The 22,486-nt window shown below is 43.6% G+C and overlaps 1 protein-coding gene across 3 annotated transcripts in view; it reads right to left on the bottom strand.

The window, feature by feature from the left end:
• The window catches only part of LOC106565973 (regulator of G-protein signaling 3), a 202,382-nt gene that overhangs the window by 170,533 nt on the left and 9,363 nt on the right, over positions 1-22,486 (bottom strand). The window contains exon 1 of one of the 3 annotated variants that reach the window (XR_006757932.1): positions 8,199-8,702. Coding sequence is in view for 2 of the 3 variants with exons in the window: in XM_014133701.2 (XP_013989176.2) it covers positions 8,199-8,318 (120 nt within the window). In the remaining variant the exon portion in view is untranslated. Of the gene's footprint in view, positions 1-8,198; positions 8,703-22,486 lie in introns of those variants that run through there. The other 2 variants (XM_014133716.2, XM_014133701.2) reach the window with 2 other exon arrangements.

Below are 22,486 nucleotides of genomic sequence, written 5' to 3' on the forward strand. Positions count from 1 at the left end.
GTCTATCTGTGGGATGGACCACTGGAGATGTGTTGCTCTGCCCATTCAGGTTAAGTGCTGCGAGATGTTTGTGAGTATGCATAGATATCGAAACCCCTGATTAAACGAGTACTGTAAACCATTTGGAGACATTATAAACTTTTGTGAACACTTAACAGAGAGAGAGAGAGAGAGAGACAGAGAGAGACAGAGAGACAGGGAGAGAGACACAGAGAGAGAGAGACAGAGAGAGAGACACAGAGAGAGAGAGACAGAGAGAGCGAGAGAGACAGAGTGAGAGAGCGAGAGAGAGAGAGAGAGCGAGAGAGCAAGAGAGACAGAGCGAGAGAGCGAGAGAGACAGAGCGAGAGAGAGAGACAGAGAGAGAGACACAGAGAGAGAGACAGAGAGAGAGAGAGAGACAGAGCGAGAGAGCGAGAGAGACAGAGCGAGAGAGCGAGAGAGACAGAGCGAGAGAGCGAGAGAGACAGAGCGAGAGAGAGAGACAGAGAGAGAGACACAGAGAGAGAGAGACAGAGACAGAGAGAGAGAGAGACAGAGCGACAGAGCGAGAGAGACAGAGGGACAGAGCGAGAGAGAGAGAGAGAGACAGAGCGAGAGAGACAGAGGGACAGAGCGAGAGAGAGAGAGAGACAGAGCGAGAGAGACAGAGCGAGAGAGCGAGAGAGACAGAGCGAGAGAGAGAGAGGAGTGTAGAACAGGAACATACTGTAAAGAAAACCACGGACAAGTCAGGGAAAAGCCTGGAAAAGCAGAAATCCCAACAGTTCCACATTCAGCCTGTGAATGTTCTTTGCCCTTCTTTAACTCGGTCTCAGGAGAACACCCCACACAGACCGCTCACATCAGCCAACAAGAGAAAAGAGAGAAAGAGGGAGAGAGAGGGAGGAGAGCGCTCAAAAATGGATGTAAATGTCTGTCATTTAGCACGGCATTATAGCCCCTCTTCAAATGCACACTTCAAACAACTGTTTGTTGCAGAACCAGGGTTGTGATCCAACAGTAAACATTTAGAGAAAATGAATGAGAAAAAGTTGATGTGAATTTGTCGCTTGAAATGATTGTGTGCAACCAGAACCAGCAACAGATTTCGGTGTAGCTAGTGAATCAGTAAGCAACCGTGGAAAATGGGAGTTTCTAGGGTACCAGTGAGGATTTCCTACACTGGACAACTTGTTACAGCTGTTGATAAGTCATTGATAGAATATTTTGGTGTCTCGTAGTCTTGTCGTTAGATTTAACAGAGAAAGCATCAAGGTAATGTGTACATGTTTCATATGTTTTTGTGCTTTAGATTGGACACATAAGCTGTGTTCGAATACTCATACTAACCACACTAACCAAACTACTTGTGACGTAAATTGAGTATGTAGTGTGCATATTGGTCATAATTAGTATGCCAAAACTTCCCGGATGTCATATTGCAATTTGCCAAAATACAAAGTACATCGCCCATCCTCACTTCCTGTTGAACGCAGAACAAGGGAGAGCTCGATTTTGGCATTTTGAACTGCTAGCTACTAGTGGGGTTTTCTTGAGGGCTTGAACACAGCCCGTGACGCAGTTAGCAATTGTGGATGAGACCACGGATTGTCCCGGGTTTGTGGCTGTCTAGATCCCTGCTGTTTGTTGTTTTCAATCTTCCCTGCAACCTGCCCTGCCTGGAACTGTGAGGAGTAACAGCGTAACCTAAGTTGCTAACTACCATGACAAAGACCAACGCCGGTGGGAGTACCGTTGAGGAGACTGGTATCTCTCTATCACAGGTGAAGGATATTTTATGCAAACAAAAAGAGTTCTACAGGCAGTTGTTACAACAAGAAAATAGCTTCAAGTGTTTGGTCCAAATACTAGTGGATTCAACTAATAAAAGAATAGACGACCTGACCAGAGAAGTCCAGGACCTGAAGAACAGTTATCCCAGGGTCAGCTCGATGAGTTGAAACAGAAGAACGGCAAGATGACAGCAATCTGTAGTTCATTGAGAGAGGATTTCAGTTCTATATGTGAATCCATGATAACAATGATGGATAAATCAGATTATCTTGAGGGACAATCAAGGTGGAACAACATGGTTGTGGACGGAATTGCAGAATCTCCACGAGACCTGGATGGAGTCTGAGGACAAAGTGAGGGAAATTATCTCTGAAAATTGAAGATGGACCACAGGAAGATTGAGGTGGAGTGCGCCCACAGTACTGGGAAATCCACCACCGGCCCAGGTCACAGGCCCAGACCAATAGTGGTCAAGTTCTTGAGGTTCAAGGACAAGGTAGCTGAAAGAGCCAAGAACTTGAGAGGAACGTATATCTTCCTCAAGGAGGACAATCATGAAGCTGTGCTCCAGAAGAGGAAAGAACTTATCCAACCATGAAAGCTGCAAGAGCGCGTAGAGACATTGCTTACATCTGCTATGACAGGCTCATTATCCACCCTCCCTATGACAGGCTCGTTGTCCACCCTCCCTATGACAGGCTCATTGTCCAATCTCTGAAAAGCTACCCAGGAAAGAGCTGAAAATGGCCCATATTAATATACATGTATGTAGCCTTAGAAATAAGGTTAATGAAATCAATAACTTGCTAGCATCAGGTAACATTCAAATATTAGCCATTTCTGAGAAGAATTGTTGACTTGCATAAAGCTGGAAAGGGTTACAAAAGTATCTCTAAAAGCCTTGATGTTCATCAGTCCACTGTAAGACAAATTGTCTATACATGGAGAACGTTTAGCACTGTTGCTACTCTCCCTAGGAGTTGCCGTCCTGCAAAGATGACTGCAAGAGCACAGTGGAGAATGCTCAATAAGGTTAAGAAGAATCGTAGAGTGACCAAAATTCCTCCTGACCGTTGTGCAGGTCTGATCCGCAACTACAGAAAATGTTTGGTTGAGGTTATTGCTGCCAAAGGAGGGTCAACCAGTTATTGAATCCAAGGGTTCACATACTTTTTCCACCCTGCACTGTGAATGTTTACATGCTGTCTTCAATAAAGACATGAAAACTTATAATTGTTTGTGTGTTATTAGTTTAAGCAGACTGTGCTTGTCTATTGTTTTGACCTAGATAAAGATCAGATCAAATTTTATGACCAATTTATGCAGAAATCCAGGTATTTCCAAAGAGTTCACATACTTTTTCTTGCCACTTTAATTATGACAAATGTTAAGAAAATGTTGAGCAATGTAATTAAGTAATGACTTTTGAAATAAGTTACATTACACGCTATGTTGGCTGACTATTTGTTGGCTACGCTAGCCTTACGAAACACATAGCATTTCATTACAGAAGTTACTTATATGTACCGATATGTTATCTAGCTGCCTAACGTTAGTTGGCTACTATTGCATCGAAAGATGTCCTGAATTATTAGTAAAAAATATATATATATATAACAAAAATCGAACTTGCCAGTATATTAAACATATACTATTTAACTTACTACCCAACGTTTATTGACTTGATTATTCACGTCATTCTTAGCTTAGCTAAGTGGTATAGTCGTTGTGCATTCTCAATGGACATTGTCAATGAAGTCGTAAGATGTCTAGCTAGTAATTTGTTATGCTAACAAGCTAGCAAGAAGGTGCATAGCAACTGTCACGACTTCCGCCGAAGTCGGTTCCTCTCCTTGTTTGGGCGGCATTCGGCGGTCGACGTCACCGGTCTTCTAGCCATCGCCGATCCACCTTTCATTTTCCATTTGTTTTGTCTTGTTTTCCCACACACCTGGTTTACATTCCATCATTAACCCTCTGTTCCCCCCATGTCTGTGTCTGAAATTGTTTGTTGTTGCGTGTATGTGCACGTTAGACTGGTTTGCGCCGGGTTATGTTAACCCGTATTTGTGTAGTGTGTTTGTTCGCCGTAATAAAGGGCTCCGTTTGCTACCCAAATTCGGCTCTCTTGCGCCTGACTTCCCTGCAGCCAGTTACGCATACCTTACAGCAACAGTTTCAACTTACGGTAACACAGGCGAAGCACTAGTACACTCAACTGAAAGGATACCGAACTAATAGTATATAGTATGTAGTATATAGTATATACTCATTAAGTATGTAGTATGTTAGTATGGGTATTCAAACACAGCTCTAGTGTACTGTGTGCAATTGTCTAGGATAGACTATTGTGCTACACTATTCCTTTTAATAATTGTGGATATAATGACAAAACAATGACATAGCCTAGTGGGCTTATTCACAATAAGATCAGGTAATGAAATAACATGACAAATACATTTTGTTTCCATGTTACACCTTCAATTTTAAACAATACAAGGGGCTTGAAGTAGATAACTTGAATTTGGAGCTCAAAAAGTTAAGTACTGGAATAGGCCATTATTGAAGCCAATTTATCAGTTCTCCTCCTCCCTTATAATTATCTGTGATTTCATTTTTGAGCTGTTAGTGAGATGATAAAAACAGCGATGGTGAGATTCAAATGGTGAGACTAATGCTACCGCTAATAATGGCTTTGTTATGTTTGCCTGCATCAGCCACATAGGCTACAGAAAAATCTCCATGCATCCAGTCTATTTAGTCAAGGAAAGGTCCACATTATTCTCACATTTTAGAATGCAATATTAATAATTGTTATATCACTGCATTGGCAAGGCCTAAAAAAGAATTATTCTTAAAGTGGTAATGGCCTACCTTTTTTTTTACACTTTTTGCATGCTTTTTTGTTGGGGGACGTCTATATTAGGCCCTATTTGTACAATTATATAAATTATACAATTGTATGATATTGAGGTCCTTGAACATTACAATGAAGTGCTTGAAAATGTCCCTGAAAGTCCTTGAATTTGATTTGCCAATGTCTTTATGAACCCTGCTTAAAGGATGTGTAATCCTAGGCCTATGAGTTATGGGCAATTTGCATATTCCCTTTTTTCCCTCTAAGTATACATGAAAATATTTTTGATTTTGTTTCAAACCATTTTCAAATGATGATCCTAATGTCACACATTGGCCCATTATAGATAGACTTAAATGCAGATAGCATGAGAAACTGCTGTGAGCACCATAACAGCACTTGAGCATGTGTTTTAAATTCATCATTAAGTGAAGAGGGTCACAAACACTCTGTACACTCCCTCTATCTCTCTACATCTCCCTCTCTACTCTCTATCAATCTATATCCCTCTCTACATCTCCCTCTCTTTATCTCCCTCTCAACTCTCCCTCTCACTAGCTCCCTCTCTTTATCTCCCTCTCAACTTTCCCTCTCTCTAGCTCCCTCTTTACTCTCCCTCTCTCTAGCTCCCTCTCTACTCTCCCTCTCTCTAGCTCCCTCTCTCCCTCTCAACTCTCCCTCTCTTTATCTCCCTCTAAACTCTCCCTCTCTTTATCTCCCTCTCTACACACTCTCTTTATCTCCCTCTCAATTCTCCCTATCTCCCTCTAAACTCTCCCTCTCTGTATCTCCAGCTCAACTCTCCCTCTCTTTATCTCCCTCTCTACACACTCTCTTTATCTCCCTCTCAACTCTCCCTCAACATTTCCCTCTCAACTCTCCCTCTCTATATCTCCTTATCTCCCTCTCAACTCTCCCTCTCAACTCTCCCATTGGCCCCATTACGTATAGATAGACTTAAATGCAGATAGCATGAGAAACTGCTGTGAGCACCATAACAGCACTTGAGCATGTGTTTTACAGTGGGGGAAAAAAGTATTTAGTCAGCCACCAATTGTGCAAGTTCTCCCACTTAAAAAGATGAGAGAGGCCTGTAATTTTCATCATAGGTACACTTCAACTATGACAGACAAAATGAGAAAACAAATCCAGAAAATCACATTGTAGGATTTTTTATGAATTTATTTGCAAATTATGGTGGAAAATAAGTATTTGGTCAATAACAAAAGTCTATCTCAATACTTTGTTATATACCCTTTGTTGGCAATGACACAGGTCAAACGTTTTCTGTAAGTCTTCACAAGGTTTTCACACACTGTTGCTGGTATTTTGGCCCATTCCGCCATGCAGATCTCCTCTAGAGCAGTGATGTTTTGGGGCTGTTGCTGGGCAACACAGACTTTCAACTCCCTCCAAAGATTTTCTATGGGTTTGAGATCTGGAGACTGGCTTGGCCACTCCAGGACCTTGAAATGCTTCTTATGAAGCCACTCCTTCGTTGCCCGGGCGGTGTGTTTGGGATCATTGTCATGCTGAAAGACCCAGCCACGTTTCATCTTCAATGCCCTTGCTGATGGAAAGAGGTTTTCACTCAAAATCTCACGATATATGGCCCCATTCATTCTTTCTTTTACACGGATCAGTCGTCCTGGTCCCTTTGCAGAAAAACAGCCCCAAAGCATGATGTTTCCACCCCCATGCTTCACAGTAGGTATGGTGTTCTTTGGATGCAACTCAGCATTCTTTGTCCTCCAAACACGACGAGTTGAGTTTTTACCAAAAAGTTATATTTTGGTTTCATCTGACCATATGACATTCTCCCAATCCTCTTCTGGATCATCCAAATGCTCTCTAGCAAACTTCAGATGGGCCTGGACATGTACTGGCTTAAGCAGGGGGACACGTCTGGTACTGCAGGATTTGAGTCCCTGGCGGCATAGTTTGTTATTGATGGTAGGCTTTGTTACTTTGGTCCCAGCTCTCTGCAGGTCATTCACTAGGTCCCCCCGTGTGTTTCTGGGATTTTTGCTCACCGTTCTTGTGATCATTTTGACCCCACGGGGTGAGATCTTGCGTGGAGCCCCAGATCAAGGGAGATTATCATTGGTCTTGTATGTCTTCCATTTCCTAATAATTGCTCCCACAGTTGATTTCTTCAAACCAAGCTGCTTACCTATTGCAGATTCAGTCTTCCCAGCCTGGTGCAGGTCTACAATTTTGTTTCTGGTGTCCTTTGACAGCTCTTTGGTCTTGGCCATAGTGGAGTTTGGAGTGTGACTGTTTGAGGTTGTGGACAGGTGTCTTTTATACTGATAACAAGTTCAAACAGGTGCCATTAATACAGGTAATGAGTGGAGGACAGAGGAGCGTCTCAAAGAAGAAGTTACAGGTCTGTGAGAGCCAGAAATCTTGCTTGTTTGTAGGTGACCAAATACTTATTTTCCACCATAATTTGCAAATAAATTCATTAAAAATCCTACAATGTGATTTTCTGGATTTTTTTTCTCATTTTGTCTGTCATAGTTGACGTGTACCTATGATGAAAATTACAGGCCTCTCTCATCTTTTTAAGTGGGAGAACTTGCACAATTGGTGGCTGACTAAATACTTTTTTTCCCCACTGTATATGCATCATTAAGTGAAGAAGGTCACAAACACGCTGTATTCTTCCTCTTTACTCTCCCTCTCAACTCTCCCTATCACTCTCCCTCTCTCTATCTCCCCATCAACTCACCCTCACAATAGTCCCTCTCTCCATCTCAACTCTCCCTATCTCCCTCTCAACTCTCCCTGCCTTTATCTCCCTCTCAACTCTCCCCATCACACTCTCTCTATCTCCCCATCTCCCTCTCAACCCACTCTCTCAATTCTCCCTCTCCACATCTGCCTCTCAATTCTCCCTCTCTCCATTTCCCTCTCAACATCTGCCTCTAAACTCTCCCTCTCTCTCTCTATCTGCCTCTCAACTCTCCCTCTCTTTATCTCCTGCTCTCTAAGAACATGGTCAGAGAATGACCATCATAAATGACAAACGGGGCATTCTCTCTCTCTCTCAACATCAACAACAATCTTCTCTTCTCAATATAACTCACATGCATGCGACCAATTACAACATTACACTACTTGTCTGTCATTGCATGTGTATGCTTCTATTTACAAGTCCATGGCAACTCTGTGCAACACGGGATTACATACTTCACAACATTCTGGCATTTTCTTAACATCTGCACACAAAGCCTAGCTATAAATAATGCACACATACAAACGCATGCATGCAAACACACTCACACATACACACACATACTCACAAAAAAATGTTATGTTTATTTTTGAGCTCTTTCGTATTGTCCGTTTATGACGATTCCTCAAAAATATGAAATGTGATGAAAAGAGAGACTAGCACACACACACACACACACACACACACACACACACACACACACACACACACACACACACACACACACACACACACACACAGCTCCATGTCTCAAACAGATACCCAGATATACAGTACATACAGGCACAAGACACATAGAGAGAAAGTTCTAAAATAGTCACTCACCGTTAAGCATTGCATATTCTCAGGGCTTGTGGTCTCGGAGGCAGCACCATGGTTTGACAACGGAGCCTCTGAAAGAAATACAAAAGAGTCACAGGCTGAGACACTGCCTTTAGAGAACATCTCTGCCTCTCTGTCTCTGGACCTTCAGGGCACCAACAGGGGAACTTGCTCTTATTCTCAACAAGATGCCACCAAAAAACTCCTCAATATATTGCAGATGCAAGATAAAGTCCCAAATTTGAGGCTGCCAAAAACAATGGCAATATGTTGCAGCCCAAAAAGTTTCTGTACGTTACAAGGCAATGTATGAAGCCTGCCCTGGGCTGCCTTGGTGTGTGTTGTCAGTTAGGACCCCTCTAATAAAGCACAAACAGAACTTCCAACTCTGGCTAACTCTGCTAAGGTGTGAGGTTGCGCCCAACTAGCCAAGAGAGGAGAAGAACACAAGAGAGGGAGGGAGGGGGTAAAAAGAAAAGGAACTTCCCTCTCACTCCATTATCTCTCCTTCGAGGGCTCCTGTGAGGTTACCATGGTGATGGGGCCTCGCCCCCGATGTCCTTTTAACCATTCCTCATAAAGGAATCATTCAGCTGGCCCACAATGCTGATGCCTGCTCCCCCTCCCTCCTTTCCTCCCTCCCTCCCTCCCTCCCTCCCTCCCTCCCTCCCTCCCTCCCTCCCTCCCTCCCTCCCTCCCTCCCTCCCTTCCTTTACTCCCTCCCTCCCTCCCTCTCTATGCATAGAGCAGCAACTCTCTCTCTCCCTGCCTCTCTCTCTCTCTTTCCTTATACACAAAGCTGTATCTCTCTCCCTGCCTCTCTCTCTCTCTCTCTTTCCTTATACACAAAGCTGTATCTCTCTCCCTGCCTCTCTCTCTCTCTCTTTCCTTATACACAAAGCTGTATCTCTCTCCCTGCCTCTCTCTCTCTCTCTTTCCTTATACACAAAGCTGTATCTCTCTCCCTGTCTCTCTCTCTCTTTCCTTATACACAGAGCTGTATCTCTCTCCCTGTCTCTCTCTCTCTCTCTTTCCTTATACACAGAGCTGTATCTCTCTCCCTGTCTCTCTCTCTCTCTTTCCTTATACACAGAGCTGTATCTCTCTCCCCCAAGTCACTCTATACGGAAATACACTCTCTCTTATTTTCTTACGCTCTTTGCCATTCTCGCTCTTTCCTGCTCTATATTTCATTATCTCCCTCTCCCTCTCTCCCTTTCTCCCTCTCTTGTTCCTCATGCAGATGGTGAGATTTGATTTCAAACTCATCCACCCCATGGAAACACCCCCCTCTCCTGCCCAGCATTGCGCTAGCCTCGTGAGGAGTTATCATAATCGCATTAGCACAGACACACACATCCATTAAACACAGAAGCGTGCATACACACACACACACACACACACACACACACACACACACACACACACACACACACACACACACACACACACACACACACACACACACACACACACACACACACACACACACACACACTGCCCTGCCACAATTAGTTCTCCTACAGCCCTGTCATTCACCCTGAGGACATTCTCCCATCCCGCAGGCGGGTTGCAGGGGTAACAGGGCGAACTTCAAGCAGGAGTCTAAGAGTTTCGTCACTTTAATCCCAACTCAGAGGGGCCCCAGAGAGCCAACCTGCACATCCATCGGCCCTTTGTCTGGATGACCATTAATCATTACGAGTGAAGGGACACACACACACACACACGCACACACACCTACTGGCATACAAGACTGTCCGCCAGCATAACAACACACCAGGAACAGCCTCTAAACAGAGAGGGGGGCACTGAAGAAATGGAGAGAATGTACAAGATGGAGACAGAGAGAGAGAGAGGAGGATCAAAAAAGTAGGGGAGACAGAAATAAAGAGAAAAAAATTGTTGGAGAGTAAATGAGAGTCAAGGAGAGAGTGAGAGTGACCGTGAGAGAGAAAGAGAGAGGGAGAGAGGGAGAGATGTGTAAGGAGGAATGAATAGTGTTGGCCATTGGCCACAGTCAGTCAGTCTTGCCACAGCGCTGTCGGGCCATAAAACACCTTTCTCTCTCCCCAAATATCGTAGGAAGCACTCCTCACTCTCTTGACATCCTTGCCCCCTTTCACACTCCAAACAAATAAACAATTGATGGAGAGAACGAGAGAATGTTCTCTCCATCAAGCAGACTTCTTTCTCAGTCGTTTAAGATCACCTCAAGCATGAGGCCATAATGGTAGTGCTGGGCACCAAAACACACGTTGCCTTGGGTGTCAATGGGAGAGATGGGGTGTTGAAAACCCTGTGACACTCACACAATGATAAGTATCTGATGAGGTGTCATGGCTCGAAAGAGCCCTGGGTCATGAAGTCCAGTAGCGTATATTTCAGTGGTAGACATAGCAGATGATTTTTGCCTCTACTAATATGGCTGAAAACAACATAAATGCTATGGCTGAACCATAGACGAATGTTATATACTGCTCAAAAAAATAAAGGGAACACTTAAACAACACAATGTAACTCCAAGTCAATCACACTTCTGTGAAATCAAACTGTCCACTTAGGAAGCAACACTGATTGACAATACATTTCACATGCTGTTGTGCAAATGGAATAGACAACAGGTGGAAATTATAGGCAATTAGCAAGACACCCCCATAAAGGAGTGGTTCTGCAGGTGGTAACCACAGACCACTTCTCAGTTCCTATGCTTCCTGGCTGATGTTTTGGTCACTTTTGAATGCTGGCGGTGCTTTCACTCTAGTGGTAGCATGAGACGGAGTCTACAACCCACACAAGTGGCTCAGGTAGTGCAGCCCATCCAGGATGGCACATCAATGCGAGCTGTGGCAAGAAGTTTTGCTGTGTCTGTCAGCGTAGTGTCCAGAGCATGGAGGCGCTACCAGGAGACAGGCCAGTACATCAGGAGACGTGGAGGAGGCCGTAGGAGGGCAACAACCCAGCAGCAGGACCGCTACCTCCGCCTCTGTGCAAGCAGGAGCCGGAGGAGCACTGCCAGAGCCCTTCAAAATGACCTCCAGCAGGCCACAAATGTGCATGTGTCTGCTCAAACGGTCAGAAACAGACTCCATGAGGGTGGTATGAGGGCCCGACGTCCACAGGTGGGAGTTGTGCTTACAGCCCAACACCGTGCAGGATGTTTGGCATTTGCCAGAGAACACCAAGATTGGCAAACTTGCCACTGGCGCCCTGTTCTCTTCACAGATGAAAGCAGGTTCACACTAAGCACATGTGACAGAGTCTGGAGACGCCGTGGAGAATGTTCTGCTGCCTGCAACATCCTCCAGCATGACCGGTTTGGCGGTGGGTCAGCCATGGTGTGGGGTGGCATTTCTTTGGGGGGCCGCACAGCCCTCCATGTGCTCGCCAGAGGTAGCCTGACTGCCATTAGGTACCGAGATGAGATCCTCAGACCCCTTGTGAGACCATATGCTGGTGCGGTTGGCCCTGGGTTCCTCCTAATGCAAGACAATGCTAGACCTCATGTGGCTGGAGTGTGTCAGCAGTACCTGCAAGAGGAAGGCATTGATGCTATGGACTGGCCCGCCCGTTTCCCAGACCTGAATCCAATTGAGCACATCTGGGACATCATGTCTCGCTCCATCCACCAACGCCATGTTGCACCACAGACTGTCCAGGAGTTGGCGGATGCTTTAGGCCAGGTCTGGGAGGAGATCCCTCAGGAGACCATCCGTCACCTCATCAGGAGCATGCCCAGGCATTGTAGGGAGGTCATACAGGCACGTGGAGGCCACACACACTACTGAGCCTCATTTTGACTTGTTTTAAGGACATTACATCAAAATTGGATCAGCCTGTAGTGTGGTTTTCCACTTTAATTTTGAGTGTGACTCCAAATCCAGACCTCCATGGGTTGATAAATTGGATTTCCATTGATTATTTTTGTGTGATTTTGTTGTCAGCACATTCAACTATGTAAAGAAAAAAGTATTTAATAACATTATTTCATTCATTCAGATCTAGGATGTGTTATTTTAGTGTTCCCTTTATTTTTTTGAGCAGTGTATTATGTTTAAATTCAATTAAAAATATTCTGAAGACTAAACAAGATGTAACTGAGATTGTGATTGAAACTCTCTCTCTCATTGGCATCAATGGTTGGTTGCCACTTTTGGAAATACATTGGATTTTTTTTTAAAAGGCATGAACTTAAAGTGTTGTTTAAATGTTGAATTTCTACCTTTGAAACACAATGTCTTCAACATTTTGCACTATGCCTGTATAGCATTTGGGAAGTCATTAAACCTCTACAGGATCGGTGGGTCCCCCACAGGACGGTTGGGCTAACGTAGGCTAATGTGATTAGCATAAGGTTGTAAGTAACAAGAACATTTCCCAGGACATAGACATATCTGATATTGGCAGAAAGCTTAAATTCTTGTTAATCTAACTGCACTGTCCAATTTACAGTAGCTATTACAGTGAAAGAATACCATGCTATTGTTTGAGGAGAGTGCACAGTTATGAACTTGAAAAGTTATTAATAAACCAATTAGGCACATTTGGGCAGTTTTGATACAACATTTTGAACAGAAATGCAATGGTTCATTGGATCAGTCTAAAACGATGCACATACACTTCTGCCATCTAGTGGCCAACATCTAAATTGTGCCTGGGCTGGAATAATACATTATGGCCTCTCTCTTGCATTTCAAAGATGATGGTACAAAAAAAAAAAAAATACACGTTTTTTCTTTGTATTATCTTTTACCAGATCTAATGTGTTATATTCTCCCACATTGATTTCACATTTCCACAAACGTCAAAGTGTTTCCTTTCAAATGGTCTCAAGAATAAGCATATCCTTGCTTCAGGTCCTGAGCTACAGGCAGTTAGATTTGCGTATGTCATTTTAGGTGATAATTGAAAAAAAAGGAGCGGATCCTTAAGAGGTGTTAACAGCTATTGTTTCAATTCAATTCAATTGGTTTAACAAAAAATAGACAATACATATAGTTCTAGGGTTTCAAGCTTTGGTTGGATTCAAAATAAACTTCAAGTTAATCATAAGTTGAATTTTCACCTCCATCTTAACCAAAGATCTAAGTGAAAGGACTAAATTAAGGACTAAATTAAATCAAACTTTATTTCAAGTGCATTTAAAGTTTGATTAGATTGGATTTAGTCTTATTCTTTAACTTTGATTGTTGGTTGAGATGGAGACGTGAATCTAACATATCAATTATGAATTTGTAGACAAACTGGATATTGAACACAACCAAATATCAACATTTGAAGGAAATGTATCTTCTGCTTGGATTGTCCATCTGTGCCACTAACTTATTTTATATTTAACCTTTATTTAACTAGGCAAGTCACTTAAGAACAAAGTCTTATTTACAATGACGGCCTAGGAACAGTGGGTTAACTGCCTTGTTCAGGGGCAGGATGATAGATTTTTTACCATGTCAGCTCGGGGATTTGATTTAGCAACCTTTCGGTTACTGGCCCAACACTCTAACCACTAGGCTACCTGCCGCCCCTTAGTCTGGCTTTAAGTCCAGTTTGTCTATCCTTTTTCCACGATTTACAATTTGTCTACAATTCACAATTTGTCTACAATTCACAATTGCTATAATAATATGTGCAGAATCTCAAACCGCATTGATCACTTGCACATGTACTTTTAATGTCATCTCAACTGCAATCCATGTAATTTGGTTGTGCTATTAGATTGATAACACAGTTGTTATAAATACAAAATATATGACAATGTATTCCAATTTCAACTTTGTTGTGAATTTAAATGGTTGAAAGCACTCTGATAACACATTTAGATGACAACTAAACCAAAAATCAGACCTTGCTTTTCCATTGGAATTTGGTTGGGCTTTTAGATGGTCGAAAGCATAGCGATATAATGGAGTTCAACAAACTTCTGGCTGTATTTTTGTGTGGGTGATTAAAGGTTGAAATCTCATTGATCAACATCTCAACTAAATATGACACAAATGTTCACGTTGAAATGACATGGTGCGCCCAGTGGGTAGAGCTCGTCGGCCATGCACACCAGTGCTGGGTTTTGCATCAAAAGGAAGATGCATAATGCAGAAAATAACCCCCCCTCCCCACCTCTCTCTCTCTGACCCTGGATGAGGCAGTCCAAACCTATTTATTAGTGTGGCTGTGAATTGGAGAGGTGGGAAGAGCATCTTTTGGGCATTTGAAAAGGACCCATTGTCACACTTGACCACATCTAACCGTCAGGGAATGCTACCTCTAACAGAAGAGGTCAGAGCAGAGGCTGCACCAAATAGAGACAGACAGACCGAGAGAGAGAGAGCAAGAGAGAGAGAGCGAGACAGAGAAGATAGAGAAAGAGAGAACAAGGGAATGAGAGAGAGGATGTGAAAACACATTAACCACCAGTGCCTTGGATATAGTAACCCATCAGATGCTTACTGACGCATTACCAGGGAAAGAAGTCATATTACCAGGATGTGACTGGTGAGCCCTGGGTACTGGGTAAATCAAGGGAAAATAGGACATTTAAACAAGCAGGCAAGCGCAGAGACATGGAATGAAACAGTATTCTCCCCGAAGCCTAAAGTCACAGCTATATGCCAGAGAGGGGAGGAGAGAAAAAGGAAAGCGAAGCACACACACAAACACAAAGTGATGGTCGGGATGAAATTACATCTTGTTATGGTTGGGTTAACTGCACAATAACAGCCCACTGTGAAGGAAAAGCAGGGGAGCTGAAAGCGACTCAAAGACGATGACACCAACCAGCGCTAACAGATAAATAAACACAATGTAGCAGAGTACTACAGACAGACAGGCAGGATTTCTGCTCAGCCAAACTGAGGGTGACTGACTCATCATGCCACACGGGACTACGCAACGAGACGGGGACATTTAGGGCGACTGGGCAGACAGTAGCCATTATGATTGGCAGATGTCTTATTTCCTGTTTCTGCCGGAGGTCAAGATGCCCATGGGGATTATGAGTCATGTCAATCAATCTGTTGGTAATCCCACTGTCTCAGTCTGTGACATGGAGGGTTTGGGTGGGTTGGTTTAAACACAGGGAGAATAGAGTGATAATGACACATTCATTAAGGTGAATCGATTTAACATACTGTACCGTATTAATGTGATATCATAAATATTGTATGATGCCACCACCTTGATGCAGTGAAAGGAAACCAATAACAATTCATACAGGCCTTAACCTTGTATTGTAAAAAGGGACAGCTGAAAGTAAGAAAATGTGACACAGGTGAAAACAGATTTTAAAAAAGGACCAAATGAGAGTGATAAAGAGACAAAAAAATGAGACAGATCAGGGAGACAAAGGGGAAGGGAGTGGGAAAGGGAGAGAGCCCAAATGAGCAGTCTTGGGTTCGGTGTCTCACTCCCTTGGCACAAGGACATGGCACAAGAACATGACATCATCCCCAACAGGAGTTTAGCTTTTGGCGAGCCCCAGACTGACTCAATTGAAATGTTGGGAAAACATATCAAATAAAATAACATTTTATTCTTCACGTGCTTCATAAACATCAGGTGTGGACTAACAGTGAAATGCTTACTTACGGCCCTTCCAAACAATGCAGATAGAGAAATAATAGAAAAATAAAACACGTAATAATAAAAGTAGTAATAGATACACAATGAGTAACGATAACTTATATATACAAGGGGTACCAGTACCAATGTGCAGGGGTACGAGGTAATTGAGGTAGATATGTATTACGCTACAAGCTTGGCACACCTGTATTTGGGGAGTTTCTCTCATTCCTTTCTGCAGATCCTCTCAAGATCTGTCAGGCTGGATGGTGAGCATTGCTGCAAAGCTATTTTCAGGTCTCTCCAGAGATGTTTGATCGGGTTCAAGTCTGGGCTCTGGCTGGGCCAATGAAGGACATTCAGAGACTTGTCCCAAAGCCAGTCCCACGTTGTCTTGGCTGTGTGCTTAGGGTCCTTGTCCTGTTGGAAGGTGAACCTTTGTCCCAGTCTGAGGTCCTGAGCACACTGCGCCCCAATTTCATGGTATCCAATTGGCAGTAATAGTCTTGTCTCATTGCTACAACTCCCGTACAGACTCAGGAGATGCGAAGGTCGAGAGGCATGCATCTTCCGAAACACGAACCAACCAAGCTGCACTGCTCCGTGACACAAGGTCCGCTTAACCCGAAAACCAGACACACCAATGTGTCGGAGGAAACACTTTATACCTGGCGATCGTGTCAGCGTGCATACATCCGGCCCGCCACAGGAATCGCTAGAGCGTGATGGGACAAGGACATCCCTGCCGGCCAAACTCTCTCCTAACCCAGATGATGCTGGGCCAATTGGCGCCGCCCAATGGGTCTCCCGGTCGTGGCCAGCTGCGACAGAGCCAGGATCTCTAGTGGCACAGCTAGCAACTGTGATGCAGTGCCTTAGACCACTACGCCACTCGGGAAGCACGTTCATCTTTCCCTCGATCCTGACTAGTCTCCAAGTCCCTGCCGCTGAAAAACATCCCCACAGCATGATGTTGCCAACACCATGCTTCACCGTAGGGATGGCGCCATGTTTCCGCCAGACGTGACGCTTGGCATTCAAGCCAAAGAGTTCAATCTTGGTTTCATCAGACAAGAGAATCCTGTTTCTCATTGTCTGAGAGTCTTTAGGAGCCATTTGGTAAACTCCAAGTGGGCTGTCATGTGCCTTTTACTGAGGAGTGGATTCCGGCTGGCCATTCTACCATATCAAATCAAATCACATTTATTTGTCACATACACATGGTTAGCAGATGTTAATGCAAGTGTAGCGAAATGCTTGTGCTTCTAGTTCCGACCATGCAGTAATATCTAACAAGTAATATAACCTAACAATTCTACAACAACTACCTTATACACACAAGTGTAAAGGAATGAATACGAATATGTACATAAAAATATATAAATGAGTGATGGCCGAACGGCATAGGCAAGATGCAGTAGATGGTAAGAGTACAGTATATACATATGAGATGAGTAATGTAGGGTATGAAAACATTATATGAAGTGGCATTGTTTAAAGTGGCTAGTGATACAGTACATCAAGATGGCAAGATGCAGTAGATGGTATAGCGTACAGTATATACATATGAGATGAGTAATGTAGGGTATATAATTATTATATAAAGTGGCTAGTGATAAATTGATTACATACATTTTTCCATTATTAAAGTGGCTGGAGTTGAGTCAGTATGATGGCAAGCAGCCACTCAATGTTAGTGATGGCTGTTCAACAGTCTGATGGCCTTGAGATAGAAACTGTTTTTCAGTCTCTCAGTCCCCGCTTTGATGCACCTGTACTGACCTCGCCTTCTGGATGATAACGGGGTGAACAGGCAGTGGCTTGGGTGGTTGTTGTCCTTGATGATCGTTTGCACCCGGTGATGCGTTGTGCAGACCTCACTACCCTCTGGAGAGCCTTCCGGTTGTGGGCGGAGCAGCTGCCGTACCAGGCGGTGATACAGCCCAACAGGATGCTCTCAATTGTGCATCTGTAAAAGTTTGTGAGTGTTTTTGGTGACAAGCCGAATTTCTTCAGCCTCCTGAGATTGAAGAGGCACTGATGGTGGCTTCTTCACCACACTGTCTGTGTGGGTGGACCATTTCAGTTTGTCCGTGATGTGTACGCCGAGGAACTTAAAACTCTCCACCCTCTCCACTACTGTCCCGTCAATGTAGATAGGGGCCTGCTCCCTCTGCTGTTTCCTGAAGTCCACAATCCTCTCCTTTGTTTTGTTGATATTGAGTGTGAGGTTATTTTCCTGACACCACACTCCGAGGGCCCTCACCTCCTCCCTGTAGGCCGTCTCGTCGTTGTTGGTAATCAAGCCTACCACTGTAGTGTCGTCTGATAACTTGATGATTGAGTTGGAGGCGTGCATGGCCACGCAGTCGTGGGTGAACAGGGAGTACAGGAGAGGGCTGAGAACGCACCCTTGTGGGGACCCAGTGTTGAGGATCAGCGGGGTGGAGATGTTGTTACCTACCCTCACCACCTGGGGGCGGCCCGTCAGGAAGTCCAGCCAGCTGGTCTGCACATGCTCTGAGGACGCGGCCGGGGATGCCGTCTGGGCCTGCAGCCTTGCGAGGGTTAACACGTTTAAATGTTTTATTCACGTTGGCTGCAGTGAAGGAGAGCCAGCAGGTTTTGCGGGCCGTGTCAGTGGCACTGTATTGTCCTCAAAGCGAGCAAAAAAGTTATTTAGTCTGTCTGGGAGCAAGGCATCGTGATCCGCGACGGGGCTGGTTTTTCTTTTGTAGTCCGTGATTGACTGTAGACCCTGCCACATACCTCTCGTGTTTGAACAGTTGAATTGCGACTCCACTTCGTCTCTATACTGACGCTTAGCTTGTTTGATTGCCTTGCGGAGGGAATAGCTACACTGTTTGTATTCGGTCATGTTTCCAGTCACCTTGCCCTGATTAAAAGCGGTGGTTCGTGCGTTCAGTTTTGCGCGAATGCTGCCATCAATCCATGGTTTCTGGTTGGGGAATGTTTTAATAGACGCTGTGGGTACAACATCACCGATGCACTTGTTAATAAACTCGCACACCGAATCAGCATATTCGTCAATGTTGTTGTTCGCCGCAATGCGGAACATATCCCAGTCCACGTGATCGAAGCAATCTTGAAGCGTGGAATCCGATTGGTCGGACCAGCGTTGAACAGACCTGAGCGTGGGTGCATCCTGTTTTAGTCTCCGTCTATAGGCTGGGAGCAGCAAAAGGGAGTCGTGGTCAGCTTTTCCGAAGGGAGGGTGGGGGAGGGCCTTATATGCATCGCAGAAGTTAGAATAACAGTGGTCTAGGGTTTTACCAGCCCTGGTAGCACAATCGATATGCTGATAGAATTTGGGGAGCCTTGTTTTCAGATTAGCCTTGTTAAAATCCACGGCTACAATAAATGCAGCCTCAGGATATGTGGTTTCCAGTTTACATAGAGTCCAATGCCTGACTGGTGGCACGCTGCAGAGATGGTTGTCCTTCTGGAAGTTTCTCCCATCTCCACAGCAGAACTGAGTGGTCAGGGTGACCACTCAGTTCTGAGTGACCATCGGGTTCTTGGTCACCTCCCTGACCAAGGCCCTTCTCCTCCGATTGCTCAGTTTGGACAGGAGGCCAGCTCTAGGAAGTTTTGGTGGTTCCAAACTTCTTCCATTTAAGAATGATGGAGGCGACTGTGTTCCTGGGGACCTTCAATTCTGCAGAAATGTTTTGGTACCCTTCCCCAGATCTGTGCCTCGATAAAATCCTGTCTCGGAGCTCTACGGATAATTCCTTCGACCTCATGGCTGGGTTTTTGCTCTGACATGCACTGTCAACTGTGGGACCTTATATAGACAGGTGTGTACCTTTCCAAATAATGTCCAATCAATTGAATTTACCACAGGTCGACATCTCAAGGATAATCAATGGAAACAGGATGCACCTGAGCTCAAGATCGAGTCTCATACCAAAGGGTCTGAATACTTATGTATTTAATACATTTGCAAACAATTCCTTATTAAAATTGCTGCCAAAAGTGAATCTAAAATTTAAAAAGTTTGGACACACCTACTTATTCAAGTGTTTTTCTTAATTTTTATTATATTCTACATTGTAGAATAATAGTGAAGACATCAAAACTATGAAATAACACATTTGGAATCATGTATAAACCAAAAAAGCCACCCTTTGATGACAGCTTTGCACACTCTTGGCATTCTCTCAAACAGCTTCACGAGGTGGGTCACCTGGAATAAATTTCAATTAAATTTCAATTAAATTTAATGCATTTGAGCCAATCAGTTGTGTTGTGACAAGGTAGGGGTGGTACACAAAAGAAAGCCCTATTTGGTAAAATACCAAGTCCATCTTATGACAAGAACAGTTCAAATAAGCAAAGAGAAACGGCAGTCCATCATTACTTTATGACATGAAGGTCAGTCAATCCAGAATATTTCAAGCTCTTTTAAAGATTTTTCAAGTGCAGTCGCAAAATCATCAAGCGCTAGGATGAAACATGCTCTCATGAGAACCGCCACAGGAAAGGAAAACCCAGAGTTACCACTGCTGCAGAGAATAAGTTCATTAGAGTTAACAGCCTCAGAAATTGCAGCCCAAATAAATGCTTCACAGAGTTCAAGTAACAGACACATCTCAACATCAACTGTCCAGAGGAGACTGCGTGACTCAGGTCTTCGGGGTCAAATTTCTACGAAGAAACCACTACTAAAGGACTCCAATAAGAAGAAGAGACTTGCTTGGGCGAAGAAACACGAGTAATGGACATTAGACCGGTGGAAATCTGTCCTTTGGTCTGATGAGTCCAAATTTGAGATTTTTGGTTCCAACCGCCATGTCTTTGCGAAACGCAGAGTAGGTGAATGGATGATCTCCGCATGTGTGGTTCCCACCGTGAAGCATGGAGGAGGAGGTGTGATGGTGTGGGGGTGCTTTGCTGGTGACACTGTCAGTGATTTATTTAGAATTCAAGGTACATGTAACCATCATGGCTTCCACAGCATTCTGCAGCGATACACCATCCCATCTGGTTTGTGCTTTGTTTTTCAACAGGACAATGACCCAACACACCTCCAGGCTGTGTAAGGGCTATTTGACCAAGAAGGAGAGTGATAGAGTGTTGCATCAGATGACCTGGCCTCCACAATCACCCGACCTCAACCCAATTGAGATGGTTTGGGATGAGTTGGACCGCAGAGTGACAGAAAAGCAGCTAACAAGTGCTCAGCATATGTGGGAACTCCTTCAAGACTGTTGGAAAAGCATTCCAGGTAAAGCTGGTTGAGAGAATTCCAAGAGTGTGCAAAGCTGTCATCAAGGCAAAGGGTGACTACATTGAAGAATATAAAATATCTATGTATTGATTTGTTTAACTGTTTTTTTTTGGTTACTACATGATTCCATATGTGTTTTTTCATAGTTTTGATGTCTTCACTATTATTCTACAATGTAGAAAATATTAAAAATAAAGAAAAAACGTTTTAATGAGTAGGTGTGTCTTAACTTTTGACTGGTACTATATGTAAATTAGATATTTCTATATTTCATTTTCAATCAATTAAAAAAATGTTTTTTTAAATTCTTCAAAACATGTTTTCACTTTGCCATTATGGATTAATGTGTGTAGATGGGTGAGAATTAAAATATATTTAATACATTTTAAATTCAGGCTGTAACACAAAATGTGGAATAAGTCAAGGGGTATGAATACTTTCTGAAGGAAATGTATTTGTCTAGGGTTCAGCATAGTTTGTTCGAGGCTTAAAATTCAGTTTACAGAGATTAGCTTAGTGATTTTTACTATACAAAAAAATAATATTAATAATAATTAATGAAGTTTTCATACACTCAGTGTACAAAACATTAAGGACACCTGCTTTTCCATGGCATGGACTGACCAGGTGATTCCAGGTGAAAGCTATGATCCCTTATTGATGTCAATGGTTGAATCTACTTCGATCAGTGTAGATGAACGGGAGGAGACTGATTAAATAAGACATGGATTGTGCATGTGTGCCATTCAGAGGCTGAATGGGCAAGACAAAATATTTAAGTGCCTTAGAACGGGGTATGGTAGTAGGTGCCAGGAGCACCGGTTTATGTTAAGAACTGCAACGCTGCTGAATTTTTCACGTTCAACAGTTTCCCGTGTGTATCAAGTATGGTCCACCACCCAAAGGACATCCAGTGAACTTGACACAACTGTGGGAAGCCTTGGAGTCAACATGGGCCAGCATTCCTATGCAATGCTTTCGACACCTTGTAGAGTCCATTCACCAATGAATTAACCTCTACGGGATCGGTGTCCCCACACGGGACGGTTGAACTAACGTGTGCTAATGTGATTAGCATGACATTTTAAGTAACAAGAACATTTCCCAGGACATTGACATATCTAATATGGGCAAAAAGCTTTGATTCTTGTTAATCTAACTGCACTGTCCAATTTACAGTAGCTATTACAGTGAAAGAATGCCATGCTATTGTTTGAGAAGAGTGTACAGTTATGAACTTAAACCAATTAGGCACATTTGGGCAGACTTGATACAACATTTTGAACAGTAATGCAGTGCTTCATTGGATCAGTCTAAAACGTTGCACATACGCTGCTGCCATCTAGTGGGCAAAATCTAAATCGCGCCTAAACTGCAATAATACGTTGTGGCCTTTGTCTTGCATTTCAAAGATGATGGAACAAAAAAACAAAAAAAACGCATGTTTTGCATATCCTTACTTCAGGTCCTGAGCTACAGGCAG

This window comes from Salmo salar, chromosome ssa01 (assembly GCF_905237065.1).
Source record: "Salmo salar chromosome ssa01, Ssal_v3.1, whole genome shotgun sequence".
Lineage (NCBI taxonomy): Eukaryota > Metazoa > Chordata > Actinopteri > Salmoniformes > Salmonidae > Salmo > Salmo salar.